Source organism: Notamacropus eugenii, chromosome 1, assembly GCF_028372415.1.
Source record: "Notamacropus eugenii isolate mMacEug1 chromosome 1, mMacEug1.pri_v2, whole genome shotgun sequence".
Lineage (NCBI taxonomy): Eukaryota > Metazoa > Chordata > Mammalia > Diprotodontia > Macropodidae > Notamacropus > Notamacropus eugenii.
Genome location: NC_092872.1, coordinates 38,030,411 through 38,054,040, shown reverse-complemented (window position 1 = coordinate 38,054,040; position 23,630 = coordinate 38,030,411). Strand labels below are relative to the sequence as shown.

General features: G+C 37.9%; 1 protein-coding gene across 2 annotated transcripts in view; it reads right to left on the bottom strand.

Moving 5' to 3' along the window:
* GLDC (glycine decarboxylase) overlaps positions 1-23,630 on the bottom strand; it is a 117,061-nt gene that overhangs the window by 67,732 nt on the left and 25,699 nt on the right. For both annotated transcript variants that reach the window (XM_072596917.1, XM_072596927.1), the window contains 5 exons: positions 20,832-20,967; positions 9,329-9,493; positions 5,196-5,273; positions 4,114-4,261; positions 1,573-1,769 (listed from right to left, as the gene is read on the bottom strand). In XM_072596917.1, the coding sequence (XP_072453018.1) occupies positions 1,573-1,769; positions 4,114-4,261; positions 5,196-5,273; positions 9,329-9,493; positions 20,832-20,967 (724 nt within the window). The remainder of the gene's footprint in view (positions 1-1,572; positions 1,770-4,113; positions 4,262-5,195; positions 5,274-9,328; positions 9,494-20,831; positions 20,968-23,630) is intronic.

Here is a 23,630-nt window from a genome sequence, read left to right as displayed (position 1 = left end):
AACCTTAAGTGTTATATTTAGCCCCAAAGGAAATGGTTCTATAGATGCAAAAATGTTCAGATACAAAGATGGAATTTTTCAATAGTTGGAAAAGAATTCCTGTCATCTGGTCTATTGTGTAGATATCACTACAGGACCTCCAAAATAAGAATGCTTCAAAGATTTTCATATTTAATTCTATCTTAATTGAAAAATTAATGAGCTTTTCCCCCTCTCTATCCTTAGTGAAAAAAAAATGAATGTTTTCAGAACAAAATACCTCCAAAATTTTACAATGTTAGCTAACTAGGCTATTTGCTTACAGGGATTATTTGCTCAGCTGCTAGCACATGGTCTAACAGATACGGCCAGTTTTTCCCAGTAACTGTCATGGGGTTTCAGGAATGACACAGCTTGACACCTGAACGATTTAGAAACCCTCAAGAAATACACAAAAAGCTACATGAAGGTCAAAGTCCTGTCGATGCCCTTAAGACATCCTATGGTTCAGGCTCATAAACTAATGCTGGGAAAATTTCTAAAAGCACTTGGCTTCAAATACTTGTAAGATGTATCAATATGATGAAAGAAGAAGGATAAATAAATATGAAGCCACCTCCAAAGCTCAGAAATTTCCTAAGTTAAATTAATATTGATTTATTTGTTCATTCAAAAATTAATAACCTACTGTGTCCAAGACACAGTGCTCTGTGCTAGGAGAGACAAAAAGGTTAGATAAAATAGGATCCACTCTAAGATAAAACAAAAATAGATAATATAGACATTACCTGGCATGTGCATCAGAGAAATACAAAATATGTGGTATAATGAGAAAGGTGATTCCTTGGGGAATAAGGAAGGCAGGCATTTTTAAGGGAAGCTTCTCACAAGAGGTGATATTTGAGTTGGATTATTTTCAGAATGACTAGCATTTAAATACAATGCTAATAAATTCTAGTGGGTCTGCACATGCATAATCTTATCTGCATCTCTTCTGGAGTCCATAATAAAGCATTCTAAGAGAACCTGCAGACTTGCCTACACCTACTGGGAATTATCTGGGCCAAATCCAACGCAGGCTTAGGATGGCACTGGACTAGGAAATAAGAGGCCATGAATAGAAGTTGGCTGTCCAGCAGGGGAGTGAGGATCTTATCCTGAGAGGGAAATCACGTGGTCAGATAAAACTAACAGCCCAGCCCTATTCCTTGAACCAGTTTTGCCAAGAAATTGGGTGCAAGCGACAAATGGGTCAGAGACTGTAGCTCCTTTTAGGAGGTACCATGAAACATCTATTGCTAATTTATAGTGGAAACTGAAGCAAGTGCTTCCCAAAAGATGCTGTGGCTGAGTAATCCCATTGTTTTACTGCAGCCATGCACATGCTCGGGGGCTGGAAAGTAGGATGGTGTTTCCTGGACTGGAAGGCTGTTCTTTCCTTTACCTCTTTCTTAGGGACTGCCTTCATTCATCCACATAGTACAAATGAACAGGAGAACATAGCAAAAGTGCAAAGCACATTCTGGTCTTGTCTTTTAGGGGAAGAAACAAGAGAAAGTACTAAACGTGAAAAAGGGAGAATCTAGGCTTTACCTTGTCACGCCCACCATTCGTCCAGGCATCATTCTCACCAAGTTTTCCCGGACAGCAAAGAAAGCAGCATGTGGTCCCCCATAACACAACGGCACCCCAAACCTTTGGGAACTCCCCAAGGCAATGTCAACCCCAAATTCTCCTGGTGGTCTCAGGACACAAAGAGCTAACAGGTCAGTAGCACAGCAAGCCAGAGCCTAAAATGAGATAAGAGAAAGTACGGAATTGACCAATAAAGCATATGTCTAGCACTTATTTAACCCACATAGGTATGTGTATTTTCTTGAATATCCAAAGGAAAGCAGCAGGATGCAATGCTAAATTTAGTCATGGGACCCGAGTTCCGATTCTGGTTCTTTCTTATTATTACTTATGTGACTTTCAGGCAAGCAAATTAACCTCTCTAAGCCTCACTTTGTTCAACTCTAAAATAAGGAGATTGAACTAGATAAATTCTAACTTAAGGTGTAGAGCTTAATTCTAGAGGTACGATTCTGTGGCCTCCCTCGCTGCCTAAGAATGCTTTTAGTAGGAACTTAATAAATATTTGTGAAATTTGGATTTTCTTTCTTTCTATTTCTTATCAACTGTAAAAAGAGTGAAACAAGTCTTTGTTTTACTTTAATATCTGGTTCATGGACTGAAAATACCACATATGATACCACTAAATCAACCCTCTCTTACTTAATTTCTTTGGAGGGGACAAAACAAAGATTATTCTCCATATAATCCATTATATATGACAAGCAATTAATTCAATTACAGTAAGACAGATGATTCATTATATTCCATCATATACATGTGAACCAAACTCAGGCATTATTTCAGATGATCCCAAAGTTGGGCTATAATACTTGTTTTCTGTACGGAAGAGGGCAAAATGCCCATTTTACTCAAAATTAACAAATATTTATATATAAATATATATAGATATGGAGATATATAGTCTATGTTCCAACCACCACAAAACCACTGAAAATGAAAGTTTTGAATATCAAGAACAAATTTGATCCAAAAGAGGAGATATGAGAAGACACCTCCTCTCAACTCACCCTTTGCAAAACAGCAGGGGAGACTGGCTCACAGATGGAGAACATCCAACGTCAGTCTTTTTCCTTCCTTTTTTTCTTTTCTTTCAAAAATTTTATTAATAAGTAATTTTAAAAAATTAATGCCCTAATACCATACTCATTAATAAATGCTCATTTAATAAAGAGATTTAATAAAACCTTATGTTTACTTAGTGCCTTTTTTCAACATTTATTCATGTATGTCATGTCATGTTTTTGAACGATAGTTATGTGACTTAAGGGTGGAGTCCTACCATCCTCACTACTTTTATTCTAGAGCAAATACAAAATGCTCTGTTTCGCATTCAAAGACCTTCATAGCTTAGTCCCCTCCTACCTTTTCAGTCTTCATACGCTTTCCTCAACATGTATTCCAGTCTAGTGAAACTAGCCTCCTAGCTTTCCAAGAACAAGACGCTTCCTCTCTTGGCTCCAGGTATTTTCCCTGGCTGTCCCCCATACCTGGAATATTTTCCCTCCTCATCTCCACCAACTGACTTCCCTGGCTTCCTGTACGTCCCATATTCCAGTGCCTTCTTTTAATTATTTCCCATTTATCCTGGATATAGCTTCCTTTGCATATATTTGTCTCCCCCATTAGATTATAAGCTCCTGGAGGGCAGAATCCTCAGCTCTTAGCCCAGTGCTTGGCACACAGTAGTCACTTATTAAGTGTTTGTTATTGGCTGATTGATGATGACAATGGAGAGTATCAAGGATGGAGGTAGACTTGTAACAAGGAAGACCTGGGCTCAAGTCTCACCTCTAATACATGCTGCTGTGTGACCTTGAGCAAGTCACCACTTCAGTACCAACAAGTATTGGCAGTTCCTATCCTCAGTAACTATGCTGGTGCCTTGCACATGAGAGCTGCAGAATGTTCAACTGAAATAGATTGTTTTTAAACATAAATGATTATAAAGGAAAAGAAGCTTACAATTTGACCATAGAGGAAGTCCCACTAAAGCCCTGCCTTGGTACAATGAGTTTCCTCATCCCAAATTATCCTATCGAAGGACGAACCCTTATCCTTAATAATAACATCTAACATTTATGTAAGAATTTATGGTTTGAAAAGCACTCTGCATATGTGATCTCATTTGGTCTTCAACACTGTCCTGTGAAATCAGAGCTATTACTACCCTATCTTTTCCAGGTGAGGATTAAAGGTTAATCAGAAAGGTGAGGCAACTTGCCACACGGTTAGGATTTGAACTCAGGCCTCCCCTAAGTGCTAACCCAGCATTCTATTCACTATATGTCTATTAAGTGCTTTTCATAAAAGAAATCTATGACCTCAACAGTATAGGTGCTCCCTCCCCGCCATGTTGATCACAACTCCTCGGATTTAGGACAGGTCTTCAAAAGTTGCTGTTGCTGAAAAACCATCAGTGGGCATTTTCCTTTTGCAGAGAGGGAAATTAAGAGCCAAGAGACAGATGAAATACACAAAAGTAAGCGCTGGTCCTACCCCATGCAGGTGGGCTCTATCCACAAGTTCCATGAAGTCTTCCACCTTCCCCTCCGTGTCTGGATACTGGAACAGCACTCCACTGACATCTTTACCACTGAAGTCCATCTCATGAGGCAGTTTCAACTCAATGAGGACCCCATTGTAACTGGGAAAGAAAGAACAGCCATCAGATTACACCTAGAGTATTTACATCTTATATTTAGAAAGGAAAATAGTATTGGAAAAAAAATTTCTTCTAAATAAGCCCAATGGTGCCTAAGTTGGGCGGTGGGACTAGCCCTGAGTGATACTATGAAGCTGGAGAAGTTTGTGTTTTCTGCCCTGAAGGACCCCTTCAGCATCATGTCCCCTTCAGTTGTACTTCCTTCTCACCCTCCCTCAGCTGTTTAGTGCACTAGTAATCTCTCTCATTTCTACTAAAATCTGCCTTTAGGAATGGATCTAAAGCTAATGCCCCAGAAGATATAAACAGTTTTTAAAGTTTTACTCCCTGACAGGACCCACAGTAACAAAGATGAAAGTCTTAAGCTAAAGAAATTAAGTTGTAATGATGAAATCTGGGATATAAATAAGGACAATGAGGAGATTTGGGACTACAGCAGCATTTTCTTCTTGGATTCCCCAAAATCATTCCACATAAGAAAATCCTTAACCAGGAACCAAACTATAAATTACCAAGACAAATTAGAGGAAAATAAACTAACAAATATTTGCTCCCACAGACAAAGTACATAAAATGGGGTCTGGGGGTCCAGTGTTGGGTCTGCCTATAGTAAAGGCTCTGTAGATGGGCTCTGGAAACTTCTAGAACCTTGTATCCGAAAAGATTCCTCTTCTCTGAACACTTTATTGCAAAGGCAAAGGAAGCAGAAACTGTTTGGTAGTTAGTTTTTCTTTATGTAAAACAGAGTAGAAAAGAAAGTATAAGTGAAAAGAATACAGTTGGTTGTATCCCATCATAGGACTCGGCGTCCAACCTGTGTAACCGAAGGTAAGCCAATCTGTTTGAAAGACAGGAAAGAAAAACAACATGGGTAAATTGCATTTTTATTTCCAAAATACAAATGGAAAAGAGTTACTTGGCTCGAGTCTGGACGACAGCTATCGTCTGGGGGTGGCACCGGGGATCAATGTAAAATTTCCTGTTTTTGTTGTGTCTGTTAAAAAAAAAGAAAAAATTGCATAAAAACACATAAGGAACTAAAAGGTCATTTTCTTGTAAGAAAGTTAAAGGAAGATCACTTTATAGGATCACAGAATTTAGAACTAGAAGGTATCTTAAAAATCATCTAGTCTTAACCAGGAGGTCTTAACATTTTTTGTGTGTCAGAGACCCATTTAATAATAATAGCTAGCATTTATGGAGCACTTTACATATACCTCACTTTACACTCATAACAACCCTGAGAGGAAAATGCTATTATTATACCCTATTAATATGCTATTATTACGTCTTAAAGATAAAGAAACTAAGGCAGGCAGGGGTTTAGTGACTTGTCCATGTCACATAGCAAATAAGTATCTGAGACCCGATCTGAACTTGTCTTCTTGGCTCTGTGCCCCCAGGCTCTATTTACTGTGTTCTCAGCTGCTTCATGCCCTTTATCAGTCTGGGAAAACCTATAAACCCCTCCTAAAAATGTTTTATGAATTTAAATGGCATTTATTACATAAATTATTACATTAATTACATAAATTAAATTACATAATTTAATTACAGAATACATAATGACACATCCATAATTACACAAATTAATTACAAAAATTAAATTTATTACATAAATTTCATAAAATTTAAAATGCCTAAAATAAGATTCACAGGATTGCAAAGGAAACCAATTATACTGAAATAAAGATGTAATTTTTTTCCTATCCAAGTTCACAGATCTCCTCAACTCTGTCCATGGACCCCACGCTACGAACCACTGACTTAGTACAATACAATCCCATAATTGAAGGATAAAGAAACAAAGAACAGAAATCTCTTGCTCAGGATTCCAAAGTCATTGGGTTATAGAATATGGAACCAGAGGAACTCTTGGGCATCATTTAGTTAACATTTCTTACTTTACATATGAGAAAACTGAGCCCTGGAGTATATGTTGCCTAAAGTCAAAGGGCTTGAGCAACAACTCAACTGCCAGACATCTTCCTTATGTTTCATGAGTCTCTGATCCCAACTTTGTAAGTGAAAAAAGTATCCAAATAATTTTTTTAAAAGGGGGTTAACATCAGTTAAGAAGAAAAAGTCAAGAATTAAACACAAACTGAAAAATTCAACTCTAGAAGAAATGGTTGGTGAGGCAGAAAATGAGTTGGAGATCTGTAAGATAAAAAGAGGAGGGGATGCCCATCCATTGGGGAATGGCTGAACAAGTGGTGATGTAATACCTATAAAGAAACGATGAGCAAGACTGGGAAGTTGGGAAGATACACATGAACTGATGCAAAGTGAAGTAAGCAGAGCAAGGAGAACATTGTATACAGTAACAATGATATTGTAAGATGATCAACTGTGAAAAACTTGGCCACTCTGATCAAGGCAATGATCCAAGACAACTCCAAAGGTCTCGTGATGAAAAATGCCATCCATCTCCAAAGAGAAATGATGAATTCTAAGTGCAGATTGAGGAATAATTTTTTCATAATTTATTTTTCCAGTTTTCTTGTTGTATGTGTGTTTTCTTTTGCAACAAACCTAACATGGAAATATATTTTGAATGACTTCACATGTATAATAAATTTATCCTATTGCTTGCCTTCTCAAGTGATAGGGAAGAAGCATGAGAAAGGGATAGAATTTTGAACTAAATTTTTTAAAAATGTAAAAATATAAAATGAATGTCAAAATGAAGTTGGGAAATATTTAACCAAATGAATAGAAGTATATTTTTAAAAGATGCAAAGAAGAAACCAAAGAGCACTCTTATGATCCTTAAGAAACAGAATAGAGAGTCATCTGGATCAAAATGATCATGAGATATACAAGAGAGAGATTTCACAATAAAGGTAAAGTTGAAAATTATGAATTAGGAATGTTCCCACACTGGAGAAACTCAGTGATAATTAAACAACCTCCTCATAGTTCATCCACCAACAATGCATCCTTTCCCCATCCCCTAAATCAAAAAAAAAAAAAGGTAAGGGGAGCATTAGCTGTCCTATGAGATGGGGAAAAACAGAGGACATGGCAGTGAACTTGCAGTCAGGAAGACCAGCAGTGTGACCCTGGGTAAGTCTGTCTCCTCTTAATAATAATTGGCATTTAAATACTATGTTGAAGTTCACAAAACTGCTTTACAGCAAATCACTTAGCCTCTGTTTGCCTGAGTTTCCCTCTGTGTAAAATGGGGATATTAATAGCACCTATTTCAAGGTTATTTTAAGGATAAAATGAGATAACACTTAATAATTATTACGTAACAATAAGAGGCAGCCGGGTGATATAGTGGATAGATAGAGCAGTGGCTTGGAGTCAGGAAGACACGAATTCTAATACACTTACCAGCTGTAACCAAAGACAATAAATGGAACAGTCTTTGTTTTTTTAAAGACTTTAGTAGGTGGGAGGCACTATAGGCATAAATATGGGAGAAAGAGACTGTGATGAATGGAAAGCAAAAATTCAAAGTGCTCTTTAAAAAAAAAAAAATCAAAGGAAGGAAAAACCACTTTCTAATGGGGTTGAGGAGGAGGTAATCAGAGGAGGATTAATGGACAAGCTGGTACCTAACAACAATGATAAGTTATCATTTACATAGTGCCTACTATGTGCCAGGCACTGTGCTGAGTATCCTACAAATATTATCTTATTTGATCCTCACAACAACTTTGGGAGGTGGGTGCTATTGTGATTCCCACTTTTCAGTGAAGGAAACTGAAGCACAGAGCAGTTAAACGACCTGCTCAGGGTCACACAGCTAATAAGTGTCTGAGGTTGGAGTTGAACTCAGGTCTTCCTCACTCTGGGCCAGCACTCTACCCACTGTTATGAACTAGCTACCTTAACTTGTCTTTAAATAAAGAAGAATCTCAGCTGGGAGTGATGAGGAAAAAACTCATTGTAGGCACTGAATGACAGGTTACATGAATGCATTGAGGTGGGGAGGTACAAAACAAACACAGGGAACAGTTAATAGCACATTGTAGCTGGAGACAACAGTGTGTGACAACAACGTGGAATGCAAAGGTAAGTTGGAGCCAAATTATAAGGGGTTCTTAACGTCAAAGGAGTTTGTCTTTTGTAAGAGAGTCAGTAGGAAGCCAGTGAAGTTTCTTGAGTAGGAGTAACCTGGTCAGAGCTAGGGCAGTTGTATCACAGAAGTGCTAGAGTAGTCAGAGACATGAAGAAGATAGTTTTTGAATGTGCTCACCAAGTAATAAATTTTAAAAGACGGGGGTAGAAGAATGCTCTAGAACTCTACACAAAATATAGGTGCCCCACAAGGCATCTTGAGCTTTGGGGCAATTTTTAAAAATTCAATCTATTTCTATTCAATCTAAAAAGTACTCAAGTACCAGCTATGATGGTCAGGGCACATTGCTTAAGCATAGAAAATACAAAGACAAAATGACAGAGTCCAGGGCCTCAAGGCGCATGTTCTACTAAATTCGGAAAGGGGAAGGAGACAGGATATAAACAGATATGCTAATACATTATAATTGGAGGGAGGAGCACTAAAAATTAAGGGGAGGAGGAAAGGTCTGGAAGCAGAACCAGCTTCCTTCTATGTATTGTCTTTCCTCAGACTGTAAGCTCTTTGAGGCCAGGACAGTACTTTTCTGAATCTGCATCCTTAGCCCTTCTCACTGTGACATACAGCAGACCTTAAATGTTTATCATATTGCATAGGGGTAGTAATAATCTACCCGGGAACACAGAGGGGATGAAAGGCAGTAATGCATAATGAACATGAAGACATAGGCTAGGGCTCGATTGCAAACAGCTTCCTAACTGGCCTCCCAACCTCTCCCTACTGAAACCTCTAATCTTCCTAAAGCATAAATCTGACTATGACACTTTCTTATTCAAGAAATTTTAGCAGTTACCAAATGTTGCTATGATAAAATGCAAATACCTCAGCTTGGCATTCAAAGCATTTTAGATTATATATATTCATACTGGATTCGGTTGGCAGAGTTGTGTAACTTCCTTCCAGTTAGCCCTGACTTCACATCAGGAGATGGTTGCACTCATAGGGAATGGCCTTACCTGTAACATAACTGCATAGCCTCTGCTGCTGCCGTCCCCTCATCTAGCAAGGAGGCATTGGCTACATCCATTCCAGTGATATCACACACCATGGTCTGGAAATTGAGTAAACTCTCCAGTCTTCCCTGGGACACCTCAGGTTGGTAAGGCGTATACTGAGTAACCCTGTGAGGAAAACAAAACATATACCCATGTTGTCACTTTGGTACTGTGCCAGATGTTGGAGATAAAGATTTAAATGAAACAGTCCCTGTCCTCAAGCAGTTTGGGTTCTATTAGGTAAGACAACATGTACATGCATTTCTGAGTATATGCAAAATGAATGCAAGATAATTTGAGACAGGTAGATAGTACAGTGGTTAGAATGCCTAGAGTTGGGAAAAGTCAAGTTCAAAACCAGCTTCAAACATATAATAGCTGTATGACCTTGGGCAAGTCACTTAACCCCTGTTTCCCTGAGTTTCCTCAACTGAAAAATGGGAATCATAATAACACCTATCTTCCAGGATTGTTTGTGAGAACTAAAAAAGAAAATAACTGCAAAAATGCTCAGTGTCTGGCACAAAGTGCTATAGAAAGGCTAGCTACTATCATTATTATGGGGAGAGAGGCACCAATGACTGAAGGGATCAGAAAAGGCTTCATGTAGAAAGTGGTGCATGAAGGAGCTGAACTTGAAAGAAAATCAGAGATTCTAAATGGTGGAGGTGCAAAGAGAGAACATTCCAGTCATGGGGAACAGCCAATATTCAGAACAGAGATAGGAAAAAGGGTATCATCATCAAAAGGCGTTTGACTAGATTGTACAGAGTGAAGAGATGTAATATACCATAAGACTACAGAGGCTGTAAGGGGCTTTAATTACCAAATGAACTGGTTACTTGATTTTAAAAGCAGTAGGGAGTAACATGATCAAACCTGTGCTTTAGGACATTAGACTGTGCAGCTGTGTGGATTGTACCACTAAGAGACTGGAGGCAGGGTGACCAAAGAGAAGTCTAGTTAAGAGGTGGTGAGGAATGAACTTGATGGTGATTGTGTGAGAGGAGAGAAGGAGGGTAGGAGATATGTGGAGGTAGAACTGACAGGATTTAGAACTGATTGTATACATGGGGTGGGAAAGACTGGGAAAGACAATGCCACCACCAAGGTTTTAAACCTGAGTGTGCCCTCAACAGAAGGGGGAAATTTGGACAAGAGTTTGTGGGAGAGATAATGGTGTTGTGTGACATGACAAGTTTGAGGTGCCTACAATGCCAAGTAGGGTGAATTGTCCAACAGGCAGGCAGAGTCATCTACAAACACTTTGAAGTTTAATAATAATAATATGGGTAAGATTTGTAAAGCATCCTACATAGTCTATTTCATTTGAACTTCACAGCAACCCTGAGAGATAGGCACTATAGGTATCATTACATCTATTTTGTAAATGAAAAACTGAGACACTGAGAGGCCAGGTGACTTTCCCATGGCCATGGAGCTAGTAGCATAATAGAAAGGCTGTTGGATTTAGAGTCAAAGGACCTGGATTCAAATCCTGGCTTTTCCACTTAGTCCTTCAAAGACTTTGGATATGTTACTTAATCCCTCTAGGACAGAGCTCTCTACAGTCTCTTCCAGATCTAAATGTAAGATCCTGAGAAGACTTAAAGGTAAGATTCAAATTCAGGACCAAGTCCAGTATCCATTTGGCCAAAATTTGTACTCCAAAAGCATAACCCTCAAAAACCCAGGTTATAGACACACCATGATGAGGCATTGGAGGACATCTGAGGAGGTTCCAGAATTCCCCCTGCCCTGATCCCACATTGATATAATGCGGAGGTGCTTGGAAGGTCCCATCTGAGCTCACATGGAGCTTGGGGACTCGCCTCGTAACTCGGGGGGTTCCCCCTTCTTTTAGAGTGATGGAAGAATGGGAGTCAACCCATTTCTTGTTGCCCACAAAATGCGACTGAACTAGAGCTCATGGCCTTCATAAACTAGGTTTGGGATGAGAAGACCTGAGTTTAAATCTGAATTTTGACTCTTATTAGATCCATGGTCACAGACAAATCATTTTACCTCTCTAGACCTCAGTCCCTTACTCTATAAAATGGCTGTGACAATATCTCTACTACCTCCTTCAAAGGGTTTTTTGGGAATCAAATAAGATCATATGGCATGATATTATTATAGTTTGCTGTATTATAATTTCTTATAATATAATATTGTTATATAATATATTCACTAAGGTATGTAATATTCTTGTCTAATGTCATTTGTTATAATTATTATAATAACAATTTATTAATATCAAATTAATATATTCCCAATTTGCTGACCATGCTTAACACTTACTCCCACTTGCTCCAATTTGTTCAACTATGCGGACCATGAGTTCTATACAGGGTGTGCCTAAATACAAGTCTAAGACTTTGAGGACATCTTGTATAATTATAATATCCTGAACAACTAGGAAATTTTTAAGAATAAAATTTTCTCCTTTCCTAAGTCCCTTTCTTGTTTAAGCCCTGGAATGTGTTAAACAAGCTATGTATGTATGTACTATGAATATATTCTCCCTGTATGCTCTTAGCTCCCTCTCCTTAATTTGTTTAGAGTGAAGTCCAAAGATGACTTGTGATATATGGCATCTTTCTTTTCTGTTCAAGTTGAGTCAACAAGAGGTAAAAAGTTAAAAATTTTGAAATAACTCTCAGGCATTTTAACTGGAAAAAGAGGCTTTTTAAAAATAGGGGGAGGGGCGGGAACTGTCTAGTAACTCTGCGCCTCAACTGACATCCTGCACAATCTGGTGTTTCAGCAACAGAGATGCCAGTTGCCAAATTCCAAAGACTTGGTGAACTGGAATGAATCAGGCCAACAAGACAGTGCAGGCAAGCGGAGGGGAGAATTCACCCCAGGACCCCGTGCAGTAGCAGGGGTCAGACAAAAGCTTTTGCAACCAAAGCTGGTCTGAGTCCTGCTCTTATACAACCAGGAACTCTCACAAAGTGGAAAGAAGCAAAACATGCAGAATCTGGGGTGAGAGTGGGAGGCTGGGGGAGAACAACACAATGGCAAGAGAGCCGGAATTTTTTTTCTTTTACCATCCAAAAATTTATAAGTAGACTTGTGGATATTTAGTGGGTGTTTGCAAAGCCCATAGAAATAAGAAACCAAACAAATCTCTTGTTGTTACTGTATAACTGAGGCATTTTCTGGGGGGATTTTCTCCTTCAGGGACTTACAAGTCAAACTCTTTGAATGTTAAGTTCTCCAAAATTTAGTCTGTTTGTTCTAAAGTTCACTACTTAGCTTTCTGGGGATGAAGAAAAGGTTGGAAAAGCTAAAAATTAGGCCTATCAAATCCTAGGCAGTTAGGTGACACAGTGGATACTGGAGTCAGGAAGACTTTCTTCTGGAGTTCAAATTTCATCTCAGACCTTTAACTAGCTAGGTGACCCTAGGCAAATAACTTAACCCTCCTCAGTTTCCTCATCTGTAAAATGAGCTGGAGAAGGAAATGGCCAACTACTCACTCCAGTATCTTTGCCAAGAAAACCCCAAATGGGGTCACAAAGAACAGACAAAGCTGAACAACAACCAGTCCTATTCATCCTTTAAAGCCCAACTGAAATGCTCCCTGCTCCATGAAGCTTTCCCTGAGAGAGCACTGGACTTGGGAGTCAGGAAGACCTAACTTCAAATCCTGCAGCAGACAACTGTTAGATATATGACCCTGGATAATTACTTAACCTTTCTCAGAGTCTACCCCTCCTGCCTTTCCATCCTTCATACACCTTACTCCCCTACCCATATTGTTAGTGACTCTGGGCTCCTGGAACACCCTCCTCTGTTCTTTCTACTGACCTCTCTGGCTTTCTTGAAGGCCCAACTAAAATTCTACCTTCTACAGGAAGCTTTCCCTAACCCATCTCAATTCCAAGGTCTTCCTTCTTTTAATTATTTCCCATTTATCCTGCAGGAGGCTCACTTTGCATATATTTGTCGGCACTACATGACAAGCTCCTTGAGGGAAGGGATTATCTAGCTTCTTTTGGTATCTTGGTATCCCTAGTAATGTCATGGCGATGTCACTCTGGTCCTCTTCGAAGACGAAGGACAGCAACCAATCCCCAGTGTTTATTAAATTTTTTGATTTACTGATAAAATGAGGATAATAATGATCCCTCCCTGAAAGGATTGTTATGAGGATCAAATGAGATTATCCACGTAAAGGGCTTTGCTAACCTTAACTCTGTAAATAAGTGCTAGCTATTATTACAAAAAAGATTTCACATGATTTTTTGACTCTCTAAAGCAGGCAGGGCATGACCCAAAGTGACTGTGTGGGTAGAGATCAGACCTTGGAGCCGGAGAGGCCTGGGTTCAAGTTCTGCCCCATTAATGGCTGTGTAACCCTGAACAAGTCACTTCACTTCTCAGTGCTAGGCAATATAAAATGAAGATGCAGTCTGCATTGGTAAAAGTATTTGCATCATCTGGGAGTCTCCTAATCTTAATGGCCTTATCAAATATTTTGGCATAATATTTGTGCTGGTACTGATAGGGTACTGAGCCTGGAGTCAGAAAGGTCTGAGTTCAAATCTCGCCACCACTCATCCCAGATACTAGCTGTGTGACCCTGGGTAAATCACTTAATCTCTCTGCCTCAGTTTCCTTAACTGTGAAATAGGGATAATAGCACCTACCCCCCAGGGTTCTCATGAGGATCCAATGACTTAACTGCAAAGCACTTAGCCCAGTGCCTGGCACACGGTAGGCTTTTAATAAATGCTTGTTTCCTTTCTTCATCCCTCTTACAAGACTAACTCCTTGAGAGTCAGGATAGTATATAATCTCAACTTTGTCCTTCTTCCTCCCTCCCCTCCCTACCCCAACACCAACTGGTATCTCCTAGCACTGTCTTCTATATACACTAAGGATTGGAAGAAGGAATATACCTGTCCATACTTGGGGTCAGAGTGAAAACAGAAAATGAGAAGATCTTAGAAAACCTGCCCATTCTTGACTTTTATGTAGCCTACCACTGATCTTTCTCCTTTCACATCTTGTATCTTAAACCTTCCCACCCTACCTTCCACCAGTACACTGCTATCTTTACCTTTGGTAAGAATCTTTAGGATCTAATTTCCCTCAAAAGAAGGGGGACATTTCTTTACTTCCAAAGAAAGCCCTTATGTAATCAAGAATAGTTCCCTAACAATGAGAAACCTGCCGTGGAATTAAAGTTCATCACTGTATATAATTCAGGCCATTCCTGAATGTATTTCACTATAAATTCAACAGTGGAGAAACACAGAGGCCAAAATGCTGCTAGTCAGCTAAAAGAGGCTACGTTGTCACTTGTGGTATTACATCTACGTAACCCTTTACAAAGTCCTGGGAGGTATGTAGTTCAAATAGTATTTTTTTTTTAGATAAGGAACTGAGGGTGTTGGAGGTTAAGTAGCTGGTGCCAAGCAAATAACGCAGGTCCTCAGACTCCAAGTCCAATGTTCTTTCACTTCATTCCCAACACATCTGTTTTGTTTAAAGTCACAACCTTTACTAGATCAGCAGTTCTCAAAGCATGGCCCATTAAAGCCTAACCTTTTCAGGAGGTTCATGAGACCAAATCTATTTTCCTAAATAACACTAAGAGACTATAATACCTATTTAAATACTTTTTCTCACTTTCAGTTACATATCTGAGACTGAATTTTCTTCACATACTTCAAACAAAACAAAATAAAAGATTGAATGCAGAAGCAGTTATGAGACTCCAGCTGCCCTTGATTAAACTAGACAGTAAAAAAATTTACAAAACTATGCAAAAAAAAGTCACTCTTCTCATTAAATTTTGTTTTAGAAATGTATACTTTTCATTTTTCATTCATTCAAATATATATTTTTCATAATGTTATTTACATTAACATGTAATGGGTTGGTTATTACATTTTAATGAATTAATAATTTTAAAATATCTTTTAATTTATAATGTATAATTAATTTAGAATATCAAGAGGTATGACCCATATAAACAAAAGCCCTTTGGGGTTCTCAATAATTTTAAGAGTGTAAAGGACCAAAAAGATCAAAAAGTTTGAGAAGGCTGCATTAGATAATTCTCTAGAACTATATAATGGAATGAGCGTTGTATCGGAAGTAGAGAAACCCTGATTCTAATCGCGCTTCAGTGGACGTTTGTGTGACTTTGGGTAAGTCATGGCCACAGTTTACTCCTTTGTTTGAAAGGAGGTCCATTAGCATCAATCATCATATCTCCATTCAGACTTCACACTATAACCTCAAGGCAGCAACTCTCCAGGAACTGAGGGGGCAGAGTATGAGCTTCAGAGAAAGGGAGAAGCTGGAGAAAGAAGAACCAGAATTTAGGGAGGAGGAAATGAAATGAATCAAGGGGTTTGTGTTTGTGTGTTTGTTTATTTTAAGGTTATGAGCTTTTAAGAATTAATAGCAAGTTTTGACTTAGAAGGAACTAAGAGATAAAAGAGATGAACTTTATATAATTTTTAAAAAATCTTTCACACAACAAACAATATATCCAGAATACGAAAAAAAAACTTCATATAAAATGATCAATAAAAGTTTGATATCTAAAATTTATAAGAACTAATATAAATTTCTAATGGCTATTTTCTGGTTGTGAAATGGTCAAAGAGTATAAATATAATTCTTGAAACTATCACAAGAGAAATATGTTTTTAAAAACTCAGAAAAATGCAATTTAAAAGAACCAAAATTCTACCTGACACCCATCAAAAAAGATAAAAGATTACAAAATTTGATGCAGTCATAAAAAAAAAAGATGTGCTATTATCACACTATCAGTGAAGTTGTGAACTGAACCAGCCTTTCTGGAAAGCACTATGAAATGACAGTTAGAATATAAAAACAAGACTATCTTTTACCCAGTGGTCCCAATATTAGGACAATATCCCCCAAATTACTGTTAATACCATTATTGCTAATATAAAATAACTGGAAACAAAACTGGAAGACCATCAGTTAGGAAATGACAGCGACTATGGAGAATCTCAAAGAAAAATAGAAAAATACATAAAGTGATAGCAAGAATACAGAACCAAACAAGACACACTGATGACAAATATAGTTAAAGACAAAAATAAGGGGGAAAAAATCTGAGTTATATGGAAGTAATTGTAGAACACTGAAAACAAATAAAATTAAAAATAAAAATAAAAAGACAAAAATAACAGCAACAAATTCATGTTAAATATGCAATCAAGGAGATAAAAAAGGATCAAGAAAATATGAAAGATGTGTTTCAATGTCAAATAAATACGGGAGGTTCCCAGCATCCTCTACTAAACTCTGTTGGAATAAGTACTTCAAAGTAAGAAAGCCATAAAAATGAAATATTACATAATTCAATGTTTCTCCAATTCATATTGTCTCCCATAGAAAATATATACAAATATATGTGTCTAAAGCATTCTTCCCACATATGTATATATATATATACATGAAACCCTAACTGGTGTAAAGAGGAGTTCTATGAAAAAATGTTGATACTATCTATAATTTCCTGTCTAAAGCATAAAATAAGAACTTATAATGAGAAAAGTTATGTGGAACGAGTATAACTTTACTCAACTTTTGATTATCACAAGAATGGGGACTTTCAACAAGCAGAGGTAATATGACTAATTAATTCCTGTTCCCTCTTCCTTCCAACCCAATCCAAGGAGTGTTTAAGTGCCTACTATGTACCAGGCACTGGATTTCATAACAGACTAATTTTTATCAATATGAATTTGCCCTAGCTTATTTGCCATTTCCTGATGCTCAACTGGATTTCAATTTTCCTTAGTTTGGGTCCTGAATTTCTGCTAATTGGCATGATGAAGTAAACAGTATTTGAAAGCCTCCTTTCAAGGTGAAAAATAAAAGAGCTTTTTATAAGCAAACAGGTGCTTATATTTTCTCATTTGCAAATGCTGAGCAAATCTTAAAGCTCTTTAGAGACATCTGGAGTTTCCTCCCCAAATCCCTAAATACCCTACATCTTTTTACATAAAATTGTATAAGAAATTGTATATAAGTGTTCAAGTTGTTCAAGTAAACAAATTTCATCTCACAAATGGCCCAACAGAATCTCAGACCCAAGGACAGTCAAATTCTTCTCAGTGGCTGACACTATTACTTTAATTTATCTAAGTTTTTAGCGTAACTCTTCAGAAAACCTTGCAGAAGACCCCACAGGCATGTGCACTTTTTAATTAGGGGATAAAGCTGCTTCAACAGAGCAAAACAAAATGAATCAGAACCTGAGTTTGTGGTCCATTATTGCTATATTACAACTGGTTATTTAAAGGAGGCCTACAAGATCACTATTTTGCTTCCTAAATAGGTTTTCGGCTTTAAGAAAGAAAGCAACGCACATAAAAAGTCAGTCTGTTACAGACTCCATTGAAAATCAGACACTTAATATAGCATCCTCATTTACTTTAAGTAATCAGTATTCCCCATCATTCTGCCTTAAGCTTTCCTTTAGAATTGGGAAGGGGAAGCAGCAAGGCATTACCAGTAACACCCGACTGCCATTCTGGAAGCAAAATTACAGAAGAGCCAAATAGCTCCAAAGAAAATCACCCACCCACACACTTTCGTGTAAGTAACTAAAATTACAAAGCTTTTACCATCTGAAATACTGGATTCCCATAATATTAAATCTTGGTGTGTCCTTTTTTTTTTCTTGGCAAGCCAAATGTTTGTATTCTTTCGAAGCTAAGCTATTCATTTATTTTCACATCACGTCACCGGATTTTGTTAGTCCTGCTTCTATGGAAACCATTCAGAATTGTGATAATGTGAAGACTATCAGGAAACATGTGCAAGCATGCTCCTCCACCTCCTTTCACAGTACAAAATTGTCACCCAGTTTATACTGAGCTTTAGGAGAGCAGCATGACCTGCTGTGAGATGTACAGAACCAGATATGACTGGCAGGCAAGAGACAATGTCATTTCCCTCTGAAATGTCAGTTTAAAATCAGTGAAAACACTCACTCAGTGCCAGCAATATGGTGAATAATCTGTATTGGAAAGCAAAGCAAATACTGCTGGCCAGGATTTAAGACTGCTGAACTAGCGCAACCCATTCATTGTACTGGGTAAGACAGATTTTTTTTTGAAGGAGGAAAAAGACAAGCCATTTGCTTTTTGACAAAGCTTGGGGTCTACCATTCAAAGAAACAGCCAAGAAGAAACCCTTAACAGCACATTCTTGTGCTCTCTCTCTCTCTCTCTCTCTCTCTCTCTCTCTCTCTCTCTGTCTCTCTCTCTCACACACACACATACATACACACACACACACACACACACACACACACACTCATCTTCTTTCTCTCTTTCTAAAAACTACCATTTCAGAAGGCTAATTCAAACCTATTCTTGTAATTATTCTTGTAATTACTTCTCCAGCCTGAAAAAAATGCCTATCTAATAAGAGCAGGCTGATCTAACAGTTACTAACAAGCCACTTGGGCATACCAAAATGGAAGGTGCTATATCAGGGCCAAGCCATAACTAGGAATTTTTGTGTCTAAGGCAAGCAACACAAAGTGCTACTTCGGTTTGAGGAATATGATGGGAGGCACCATCCCATGGGGTGAAGGGGAGACTGATAAAATCAGTGTAAGATCACTACCAGGAGGCTATGAGTCAGGGGGAAGAGAGAACCTCTGGAGGAGCTTATGCAGCTTAGGACTGTGCTTTTTGTCAGCATTCAGTGCCCTGGGACAAAACCAAAATCACTATTGCCCAATTCTAATTACAGCTGATTAACAACTATGATCACACCATGGGACCAGGCTTAATATTTAAAGATACCCCACTGATGTCCAGAAACAATCAAAGGCAACATTCCCAGACAGAACAGCTAAAAAACAGCAGCCTAAAAAACAGATCAAATGGCCATATTTGTTGTTTTAGTATAGGATCATATAAGTTAGAACGGAGACCTTAGAGAGAATCTTTCTCTTCCTTCTTGACTCAACTGAATTACTGCCTCTCAACTATGGGGCTCTAAATCTCATAGCGGTGGATATAGAGATGGATCCATCTACATGCATAGATAAAGACGAACTGATTCTACAAACTGGAAAACAACTCAAAATGTATTGCTAACCACTGGTGAATAAGAAACCCACTTTCCTTTATGAAGGACAGCATATGTGCACTAGTCTACTAATCATGTGGGTAGTACAGGAAGTATAGCACCCAGTCATAGCCTTGAGAGGAGCCATGCCAAAGGAATTGAGATTAGTAGACTAGGGGAAAGGTTCTTCTCAGGAGTAGAGAGGGAGAACTGAATGGTCCACAGCTGGTTTCCTAAGTGGCCTGAGTTCATATCTGGTCTTGGATACTTGGATACTTCGTAGCTGTGTGAAACTAGGCAAATAACCTCTATTTACCTCAATTTTCTCAGCTGTAAAATGAAGATAATAATAGCACCTCCCACTTACGTAGCAGAGTGGTTGTGAAGACCAAATGAAATAATAGTTGGAAAAAAATAAGAAGTGCTTAACAACATGCCTGGCAAACAGTAAGTACTATAGGAATACTTATTTTCTTCCCTTCCCTTTCTTTCACCAACCCCAAGACCAGTATCCAAGATCCTCTGGCTCCCTTAGGAAGGATCTGATAGATCACTACCAACTTGGTATGCATCAGATGCACGTCTTACTCTTCTGAGGATGTTTTGCATTTTCAAAGAAATCCTTAAAGGAGTAAGACTCAAAGGAAAGAATCTCTAATGGAAGAATTTTGAGCAGAATAATAAATGGATAGGAGAGATATTTGGGGATCGGGAGACAGTTCTAGAGTCTCTCAAATAACAATATGAGTTGCCAAGCATCCACTCTTCTTTATGACCAACCATCATAGAATTATAGGCTTTTGAGAAGCAACAGTATAGATCACTTAGTCCATTTTCTTGGCTTTTATAAGTGACAAAAATGAGATTCAAATACATGAAGTGATTTGTCCAAACTCACAGAATTAACACAGAAACAGAGTTGAAAGTTGGACCTAGTTCTGATTAAATCATAGCCCATTATCCTCCTTAGAAATAATAGCAAATCATAAAAAATTATGAAAAAATCTCAGATAAACCTGGGAAAACTTGTATGAATTGATAATAGAGCAAAATGAGAAGAACCAGGAGAGCCATTTATACAAGAAAAATAATTTTGAAAGACTGATGAACCATGCTGCCTACCTCCTGAAAAAAGAGGTGATAGATTCAAGATATAGAATAAGACATATATTTTTATAAGTGGTCAATACAGGAATTTGATTGGCATTAGTAAGTGTATTTGATATAAGGGGTTTGATTTTTTTCTCTTCTTTTTTCCAATGGGAGAGGTGAAAGAAAATGGGAAGAGAAAATAAAATAAAATTTAAAAATAAAATAATGGCAAAGGTGTTTGCTGAATTTCCAATCTGTTGTTACTCAGAAAATACATTACCATCCTGAATTCTCCAACAAATTCCGGACGATGGCCTGAGGTGCCGAGCAGTTATAATAGCCCATGCCAATGTAGGATCTCCAGATCTTATTTTTACTTGCAATATTATGCAGGGTTGCAAGGATTTCATTTTCACCTGATTGTGGAGAAAAGGAGAAATGTTAGGAATAGCAAATAGATCTTAGAAAGGAATGCTAATTATAGTTTAGGAAACCCTTGTTTCATAGGTACTTTACAGAAAGTCAATCTTAATTTGACTTTCAAGTCAACACATTAACTTAATCCACAGGGCAATGAGGAAATATTCCCTGAACCTCTAATGGAGACCCAGCACTGTGCAAGGTTCCAGAGAAGGAATATACATGTCACTTTCCTAAAATGAGAAAAGACTATAACCAAGCTGTTCCTATTAACAGAAAATATGAATCACTGTACCAGTGGTTTCAAACTCAAACAGAAACAGATCCCTGTTTGGCAAATTGACTAAGAAAAACACAAATTAATATTAACTACGTTGTGCTGCATTCTTATTTACTTTGCTAAACATTTACCAATTACATTGTAATCTGGTTGGCTTCACTCCCGAATTTTGATACCTTTGCTGTATACCTTCTATCTCCCAAAATGTTTTGAACAGAGTAAATGTGTATTCCCTGATCCTCCCTTGTCAATAACAACCTTCCCCTCTTGGACTTCACATGACACTTTTATTTCATACCTCTCAAATGGATTGATCATGTAGTTTGTGTTAGTTATATGTGTATGCCACTTATTCCCCAATTAGATGGTAAGCTCCCAAGGATACAAATCATATCTTACTGAAATTTTGGATCTTCCCCAGTGCTCAGAAGAGCATTCTGTATACCGTAAGGGCTTTATTGATTGACTGCATAAAACCTAAGGTAATCTTACATTTTCCACTTTAGCCAATAATTTCCACCTTCTCTTTCTCCATCAGTTTAACCAGAGTTCAGTATGGACTAGCTTCCCAAACTGGGCATTGTGAGACCTCTGCTCTCCAATCACTGACCCTTAGAAAAATCACAAGCAGGTCCAGACAAGAAATAATGCAGGCTAGAGGTGATAAGGGCCTGAACCAAGGTGGTGGTTTTTTGAGTGGAGAGAAGGGTATGAAGGTAGAATGACATTTAGCAACTGATTGGAGATGAGGAGTTAAGGAGAGGAAAGAGAGGAGAGCGATCCTACATAAAGGATAGTGATGCGCTTCATAAGAGTGAGAAAGGAAATAAGCATCTATTAAATGCCTACTATGTACCAAGCATCACGCTAAGCTTTAAATAAATATTATCTTACTTGATCCTTGCAATAACTCTGGGAGATAGGTGCCGTTACTATCCCCATTTTATGCTTGGGGAACTTGATGCAGACAAAGGTTAAGTGAGTTGCCCGGGTCACAGAGTTAGTAAAGGTCTGAGAAAGGATTTGAACTCAGGTCTTCCTGACTCCAGACCCAGGACTATATTGATTATATCATCTACCTGTCTATGGCAAAGTGAGTTCTATAAGATATATGAAAGTTCAGAGGAAGGGATTTTTTTTTTTGAGGGAAAAATAATCAGTTCTGTTTTGGACATGTTGAGTTTGAAATGCTTTATCATGATGGTGATGAAGGGAAGTAGATAAGTGAGAGATGTGGAAGTAGATCCAACAGGATGAGGCAAAAGGAGGGGAATGGGTTACACAATCTCTAATATCACCTCAATTTCTTAATGGAGAGCCTAGGATCCTATGAAATAAGATAGTAGAGGTAAAAGTGCTTTCTAAATGGAAAAGCATCATTTACTAAATTGAATCCTATTTTTTATGAAAAAGTAAAAACTGATGCACAGTTGAATACACAGGTTCTTCTCTCCACCACTAACTCCTGGGATGTTTCTCTCTTTCTAGAACCTGATTCAGGGCCCTTCACTTAGTAAGTGGTTAATAAATGTTATCACCAACCACCAAAAAAGCAGATAAGTAGGTCAAGGAGGACAATTTACTTGACAACTAGAATAAATGTAAAGGAAGACAGCAAAGAAAGATATTAGAATGCCTATCACTGCCTTATCTAACCGTGAAGCAAGCCTCCTGTCTATTAGCAGAGAGGTGGACTACAGATACAAAATGAGACTTCCATTGTCAGACATGGCCAATGAGCTCATTTGTGTTGCTTGACCATATTTATTTATCATAAGAGTAATAAATTACTAGGGATATTTCTAGGCAGGAAGGGGTCAAAAGTGAAAGCAATTTAAAAAAAGCATCCATAAAACATTTTTTTAAACAAAAGGAAAACTCCTTTAATATCTATGCAAAGGAAGGATGTTGTGGTAACAGCTTGGTTTTGGGAAAATAAGCGATTTGGGTCCTTCGAAAGCATCTTCCAGTAATAAGAAGATTCTCTGAAAATTCTATGGGTGTGCTATTTTGCTGCCACAAGAAAGTTCATTATAATCTATAATACAAGTGTCTATTGAATTAAATTCAAACAAGATCCTGAATAATCTAGGGCTGATCATTTAAGCAAAGGAAAGGAAATATATTTTCTTAAAATATATATGCCTGAAGGTGCTTTGAAACTATAGCTTAAAGAAACATAGTTACCATTTAATAAATGTTGGTAGGATTAAGTAAAAAGGTGATAGAACAAAGTTATTAGTCTCCATTTCTCACAGTGTGTGTGTTCATCCTTCATTGCCAAAGAAGATCATGCCATCAGAGAAATGATGACATGACTTGCACTTTGTTTTGAGTGAGGGAGGGCTATGCAGGTCGCCAGCCTCATTTCTCCTTCAG